The sequence below is a fragment of the Diplotaxodon limnothrissa genome, linkage group LG17 (genome assembly GCF_057381915.1).
Source record: "Diplotaxodon limnothrissa isolate DT_005_m linkage group LG17, D_limnothrissa_male_GT1.1, whole genome shotgun sequence".
In the NCBI taxonomy this organism is placed as follows: Eukaryota; Metazoa; Chordata; class Actinopteri; order Cichliformes; family Cichlidae; genus Diplotaxodon; species Diplotaxodon limnothrissa.
The window spans coordinates 1,152,861-1,160,288 of NC_140612.1; the positions used below are offsets into that span (position 1 = coordinate 1,152,861).

Sequence of the window (7,428 nt, forward strand, 5' to 3'; positions counted from 1 at the left end):
TGTCACTGGGAAGGTTAGAAGACCAGATCAGTGTTTCCTCACGTTACTGCAAATATTCCTCTGTCTCAGCTGATTCCTCTTTCCTGCTTGATTCTTTGTCTTCATCATAATTGAAATGGATGATGTGTAGTCCTCTGACCTCTTCTATTTCAGTTTCACATTCTGAAAATTCAAGAAACTTCAAGAAGCCCAGTCACTTTCTCTCCAAGCTCCTCAGACTACCATGTCCTGGATGCCTGAGAACCTACTTGAACATAGTTCAGATTCTTCATCACTTTTCTTCACTTCATAGCCTTCTTCCACTTCTGCAGGTGGCTGATGTGCTTTTTCAGAGAAAGGGTAGCATGTGCTCTAAATATTGACAATATTTTCTATATCTTCTAACCCTGGATCTTCCTGAACATTGATTCTCCCTCCTCATTATACTAGGACAGCGGTCCCCAACCCCCGGGCCTCGGACCGGTACCGGGCCGTGAGAGTTGAGGCTCAGGTGTGAAATGTCTGGTTTTCAGGGTTTTTATCAGTTTCCAGCGTTTACGCGGTTTTCCTGGGTCTTTTCACGTGTGTTATGAATAAATCTTTTTTTCGGTACCGGTACTGGTTTTATTATGTTGTATTTATCCACGACACCTTAAAGGCCGGGCCGTGAAAATATTGTCGGCCATAAACCGGCCTGTAGCGCAAAAGAGGTTGGAGACCGCTGACCTAGAGGACAATATGTGCTTTGTCCTACTGCTCATTGCTTTGCACAACATGGTAAAAAAATTAGCTCACAAGCCTCCAGAGCAGTGGAGGCCTGTGAGCTGCTTTCTGTGTACGTAGGGTCGACCTTACAATACGAAGCACCTTGATGCGACTGTTGTGATTCGGCGCTGTGTAAATACCGTTGAATGTGGAGCGCCTGCCTCCTCTTTGTGCTGCCTGTTGTGGTGGTTATGACCGTTGCTTGACCCCACACATCAGTGATCCGAGATGTTTGACAGCAGTGTGTGAAAATGTGGCCCTTTGCAACACTTTGTGGACGTTTTTGTCCCCGAGGACAACAGACGTTATAAAGTCCAATAAAACCCCATAAATACATCAAATTACTTCAAACTTATTCCAATCATGCACAGCATAGTACTGAACAACTTGTTTTCAGACCATTTGATTAATAAAAACACATTTTTGATAGCAGAAGATTTCTTTAGAGGACAAAAATGTCCCAAGGACAACACAAGGGTAACAGCAGGTATTTGGTTTGCTCTTCTTATAGGAAAACAGGTGATGCAGGTGATGCAGGTTGAGCGCTGCAGAGCAGCTGTTGACTGTGGTGCAGCAGTTTGCAGACAGACACGGACACGTGAACCTTTAAACCCACAGTTTTTTATTTGGATTCTAAAAACTCGATATCGACATGATTGACAACATAACCCGGCTCAGAAGGTCGTTTCTAATTTAATAAAAAACAACAAATAAATAAAAGTGATTATGTCATATTGTTGGGGCGATGCAGCCGTTGAGAGATGAGTAAACGAGAGTGAAAAAGGTGAGCCGGGGCTGACCCGAGGACGCAGCGAGCGTTCTGTTCCTCACCCAAACCATCAGGTTGTTTGACCTTTGACCGTGAGGAGCCTGCAGACGTTTATAGGTTTCATCATGCTCGCACCGCTAATACCAGCAAATCCTACTGAAATGAACTGAGCATCAGAATATTAAGCAAGAAGACGGCAACCAAACAGACTGGATACGAAAAAAAAAAAAAAAGATTTTATTAGAATAATTTATTCACAGGATCAGCGTCAATCAGTATGAATATTTCTACGTGTTTGTTATCGTCAATCTCACAACGATGCACCAGGAACACCTGACCTCTGACCTTTGTTAGTCCACATCGTCCCGTCGCTGTGGGCGAGCAGCGCGGTGAAGAGGCTTCCCCTTCCACTCTACTGTTAATGGTTCATGTTTAAGGACAACTGTGTTTACACAAAGAAAAAAGACACTAAGGGTGTACATTTGCAAGAAGCATTAGTCACATTAATACAGAAACAAATGGCACGTTGAATTCCTAATTTCAAAATAAAGTGGTGCTTGAGGAACTTTACTGAGGAGACAAGTTAAATAAATTACTAGCATAAACATTACATACAAATCTGGAGTAGTATGTACAAAAGAGTTATCAGCACAAAAGCCTGTGTTCAAAGACAGCAGGAGGACATATTTTACAGAGCAGGGTTCGGGTGCTCGTGGAGGACAGACACAGATGTTTGAAACCTCCGCCCGCGCTCCCAGGGCCACGCCGCTCATGCTGCATCGTTCACGTCTAAACACAACAGCGTGGAAACTCGCGAGCAGCGCTCACACACGCCTGTGTGACCTTCACCACCCCGCCGTCGTCGGAGGAAACGACAGTATTTCACTTACAGCTCTTACGGTCTCGTGTCTGCTGACGTTTTAAATTTGGAACTTCTGCCAACAACAACATGGAGAAAAAGTTGTGGTCTTTTAACAATGTTCAGTTGAATCGGTCCTGGCGTACGCCACACGAGTCATTTCAAAGCCTGCACCTGCAGGCGGCGATGTCACCGCGTCTGCATTTACCTGCTTCGCTCAGTCGTAGCGGAGGAAGCTCGATACGTGAACTAGGATGGGAATCAGAGAACAAAGCGACTCATGGCGAAACGAGACCATTTGAGCGGTTAAAGAAATACGGAGTTTTCCTCTCCCACACTCGGTGTGCCTCTACACACCGGGGTCTCCTCCCTGTTTCATACAGCAGTGCCTGTCCTTCAGAGTGTGAATGTTAGCGCACAGCGTAGTGAGGGTCCTCTGTAAACACTGTCGGCGACGAGTCCACCGACACTCTCAACACCCGCTGGGCTCTTTGATCTCTGCGAGCGGTTCATGGCGTTCGCAGTGTGTCGTTGCCACACGTGGAGGAGCGCTGACCTCCTCCTGGAACAAATTTGAGATTTTTAAAAAGCAAAAACAAAAAAAACTGAAAGGAAATCCTTCATGAACCGCTGACGAGCCCCCTCGTTGCAGCCGCTTCCTCTTGAACTTCCTTTGAACGCGCCGTGAGCGCTGCGTCGGGCAGTGGAAGGCAAAGAGGAAGAACGTCTGCCGACCGACGAGCCGTCGGACCCTCGAAGTCTGAACGAGGCCGGGCCGACTGCAGCTCCTCCGTCATTCCTCCCCCGAGTGTGCGGCCGGGCAGTGAGGTTAGTAGGAGGGGAGGAGGGCGGTTTACAGGGCTGGAAGGATCTTCATGCTGCAGCTACGACAGCGACTTTGTGGTTTTTTCTTTTCATAACAAAAACATGGAAACGTTGTGACGCAAAGTCATTAGTTCAACACAGAACAGAGCACGGTGGTCACAGGCTCCTCCCTTCGCCGCTCGCCTCTACGCGTCTGACAGGCAGCTCTGAACACTGTCCATCCACAGCTGTGCGTTCAGGCTGTCCTGGGCACAGAAGTTGTACACTCGTTTGGTCGTCTTGAGCTGAAAGAAGCAGAGAGACGAATCAGGATCGTTAAACATAGACTGATAACAGCGGGGTCTCGTTCGTGCACGGACTCAGAAAGGCTGCAGGAGCAGGGGGAGGGGCTCTCTGCAGTCGGCGCTCAGCTCGCTGCTATAACCTACAGTTTCATGTAATGCTGAAACTAAGGCCAAGAAGAGAATCGTCTCTGACTCTTTAGCCTTGAAAGCCTCCTGGGAGGAGTGTGTGTCTGTTTAAACTACTGTGTGTGCACCAGCGCTTAGGGAGGGTGTGGTCTCTGCCTCCCCATGAACGCTACGGGGGAGCTTCAGCCAATCCAGGCTCACTTCCTGTCAGAAACGATCCTGGAGCAACGCGGCGAGGGAGCTCACTCACATCAAAGAAGGCTTTCTCGTCAATGTTTTTTGGCGCTCCCATGGTGGGCGTTCCCGCGGTGACAGACTCCACCTCAGCCAGATCGATCACTCCTTTGCACTCCTTGTCCTGCCTGCTCTCGTAGTATCTGAGCTGCAGAGGGAGGGAGAGAGGCGCCATTAAACCAGCAACGGTCTCCTGGAGACAAAGCCTCCTCTGCTCCGTCTTACCTGGTGTTTGGTCTTATCCAGCACAAACCACCGCGGTTTCCATGGTTTCAACAACGCCCCTCTCTTGAAGAGAATGCCTTCAAAACTCCTGGAGGCCAAAACACAAGTAGAGACATGCTTGAGCTGTTCTCTGCCACCACTACGCTGCACAGTTTATCTACAGGCCTGTGACACGGCAGCAGAGCTGGGAGGAGTCGCTGTTCAGTACGACGCCCCGCTGGCAGGTACAGACCTGTTCTCGCTCTCGCTGCTCTGGAACTGGCTGTAGAGGGTGCTGGTGCTCGGCCGACCGGGGACGGGCGTAGACGTGGCGCTGGCTTCGCAGTCCAGAGCCAGGTTGATGGAGGATCCTACACCGCTCTCCTGCAGGTAAACGCCCTGAGAACGCCGCTGATGGCTCAGGTTGGATGACATCAGCAGGGAGCTGGAGAAGGAAGGCTGCAGAGGCAGAAAACATCAGTGCACACACACTGAGCTACCTGTGTGTGTGTGTGTGTGTGTGTGTGTGTGTGTGTGTGTGTGTGTATCTGTGTGTGCGTGTGTATCTGTGTGTGCGTGTATGTGTGTGTGCGTGTGTGTGTGCGTGTCTGTGCGTGTGCGTGTCTGTGTGTGTGCGTGTGTCTGTGTGTCTGTGTGTGCCTGTGTGTCTGTGTGTGTGTGTGTCTGTGTGTGCGCGTGTGTGCGCGTGTGTCTGTGTGTGCGTGCGTGTGTGCGTGTGTGTGTCTGTGCGTGTGTGTCTGTGCGTGTGTGTGTGTGTGTGTGTCTGTGCGTGTGTGTGTGCGTGTCTGTGCGTGTGTGTGTGCGTGTGTGTGTGTGCGTGTGTGTGTCTGTGCGTGTGTGTGTCTGTGTGTGTGTCTGTGTGTGTGCGTGTGTGTCTGTGTGTGTGCGTGTGTGCGTGTGTGTGCGTGTGTGTGTGTGCCTGTGTGTCTGTGTGTGTCTGTGCGTGTGTGTGTCTGTGCGTGTCTGTGCGTGTGTGTGTGTGTGTGTGTGTGCCTGTGTGTCTGTGTGTGTGCGTGCGTGCGTGCGTGTGCGTGTCTGTGTGTGTGCGTGCGTGCGTGCGTGTCTGTGTGTGTGTGTGCGTGCGTGCGTGCGTGTGCGTGTCTGTGTGTGTGCGTGTGTGTGTGTGCGTGTGTCTGTGCGTGTGTGTGTGAGTCTGTGCGTGTGTGTGTCTGTGCGTGTGTGTGTCTGTGCGCGTGTCTGTAGGATGAAAGCCTGGCTCAACCACATACAGCAGGGTTAAAGCTGCAGTGAGTGTTAGCACCCTGCAGGGTCGACACCGGCTCGTGTGCTTGTTGGCCCACCTTGCTCTCCAGCTTGGTCTCCGTCCTCTGCGTGGTCTTGATTTTATCCCACGTGTCCTTCCACTTGTCTGTCGCCTGGCCGAGCTCGGCCTCCAGGCTCTGCAGGTCCTGCAGCAGCTTGGTGATGGCGTCGGGCACCACCTTGGTCAGGTTGTCGTAACACGGCCACACAATGTGGCGTTGAGATTTAGGCCCGCTGGTGTCGGGTTTCTCCGCCGTCTCTTCGGCCGCGCGCTCCTGCCGGCCCCTCAGCTCCCAGTCGTAGGACGGCCCCTCGGACAGCGTCTCCTCCGTGTAGAAGTCCCACACCTTCAGGTTGGAGATGAAGGTGTACGGCCTCAGCACCTGGAACACGCAGCGCCTTCGTTAAGCACGAGTTTGTGTTTCGGGCGCAGCAGGCTGTGCTCGTGTTCTCACCTCGTCGTCTTCAGGAGAGAACATGTAGTTGTAGAAGACGGGCGTTTTCTTGTTCAGTCGGTCGATGTAGTCCCACACAGACTTGCACACCTGAGGGTTTTTCCTCTCGCCTTTCTCCTCGTACAGCACTCCTACACACACGGATCATGGTTACACTAACAACCGCCTTCGAGCGTGGAATCAACACGGGCTCCGTTTGTACTCACCCAGCTCGATGCGCTCGTAGTCCGAGTCGAGCAGGAAGGTGCGGAAGCGGTTGGAGACGTAGTGGTAGGCCAGGAACTTCAGGTAGTACTGACTGAACTCAAACTCCATGGGGAACTGGAGGTGGATCTGAGGGTGGAGGCACACAAACACATGCCGTGTTAATTAAAGGTCTGCTCTGAATCGTGTCTCAGCGCTGCAGCTGCTCCGTACGTGCAGCAGCCACCAGTGCAAACAGGAACAGCTCTGACCTCTGACCTTGTGGCAAACGCAATCAGAGGAAGGAGAACAGAAGCCTGCTGCGTGTCACATCACATCTAATTAATCAGGATGATTCTAGGACAGTAAATCTGCTGCTGCTCTACACGCTGCCTCACAGTCCGAACACGTGGCAGCGGCGGTGAGAGCAAAGCGCCGGTCCTTGATGATGGATAAACAATCAGCTGTTGTACCTGGTGCACACAGTCGAGGAACTGCAGGAAGATGGGGGTGAAGCCGCTGCTCTGGCTGCCCAGTGTCTGAGCTCCTCTGTGGCTGAAGCGGTGGCCAAACGACAGCCACTCCTTCTCCACCAGGAGCCGGAAACCATCGAATGTCCTGTAGTAGGGATCAGAGAGCAGCTGCACCAGGGACACCACCTGCAGAGAGATGCAGCATCACACACTCTGCCCCCTCGCAGCTCGCTCTAACAAAACCAAGCAGCCAGCATCTGTCAGACCTGCGTGGTGACGTCCCAGCCGTCCTCCAGGCTGACCATGACTGACGAGCCCGTGTCCAGGAGCTCCACCACCAGCACCGACACCTGCAGCACCCTGTGGAGCTGAACGCACACACGCAGTCAGCACAAATAAGAGCCGCGTGGACGAGAATCAGCTGAGAAACACAAAGCGCGACGTACCAGCGCCATCCACTCGGACTCCTCCAGGCAGCGCAGGAAGCTCATGTTGGGGTCGGAGGTCGAGGAGCTCGGCACGCAGGCTTTCATCAGCTTCTTGAAGCTGTTCTTCACCTGCCGCACGTCGCACACCTCGATGGGGACCACCTCCCACTGCTGGAACGAGTCCTGCTTCCCTCCCTGAGGACAACACAGTTATTGTTGAAGACACCAAAGCACATTTGTTTTCTGCCCTCTTCCCCCTCGAGCTGCGAGCAACACGTTAATGTAGCGGCCAACACCTGTGTCAGTCTCAGGGTTTATGTCCTGCGTGTACGTGCTGACTGTTAGCGTGACAGAATGACGGCTCTGCTGAGGTTGTTTTTCCTCTCGGTGAGCGAACAAACCTCAGAGGTTTCTGACTGCAGTTTAGCTCCAGAGTGGATCTGCAGTGTCAGTTTGAAGCTCGCAGGGGTTACTGTGCATGTGTCAGAGTACTGCTGACACCCAGAGTCTCAGCTACAGGCAGGTTGTAACCCAGCGCTTTGTATTTGTATTTATGTGAG

The 7,428-nt window shown here is 52.1% G+C and overlaps 1 protein-coding gene across 5 annotated transcripts in view; it reads right to left on the minus strand.

The window, feature by feature from the left end:
• Positions 1-1,363: 1,363 nt before the first annotated feature.
• The window catches only part of sbf1 (SET binding factor 1), a 52,332-nt gene continuing 46,267 nt past the window's right edge, over positions 1,364-7,428 (minus strand). For all 5 annotated transcript variants that reach the window (XM_085376322.1, XM_085376321.1, XM_085376319.1 and 2 more), the window contains 10 exons: positions 6,887-7,063; positions 6,707-6,808; positions 6,441-6,626; positions 5,991-6,117; positions 5,785-5,915; positions 5,368-5,712; positions 4,299-4,504; positions 4,067-4,154; positions 3,858-3,989; positions 1,364-3,481 (listed from right to left, as the gene is read on the minus strand). In XM_085376322.1, coding sequence (XP_085232448.1) covers positions 3,383-3,481; positions 3,858-3,989; positions 4,067-4,154; positions 4,299-4,504; positions 5,368-5,712; positions 5,785-5,915; positions 5,991-6,117; positions 6,441-6,626; positions 6,707-6,808; positions 6,887-7,063 — 1,593 coding nt within the window. In that variant the 3' untranslated portion in view covers positions 1,364-3,382. The remainder of the gene's footprint in view (positions 3,482-3,857; positions 3,990-4,066; positions 4,155-4,298; positions 4,505-5,367; positions 5,713-5,784; positions 5,916-5,990; positions 6,118-6,440; positions 6,627-6,706; positions 6,809-6,886; positions 7,064-7,428) is intronic.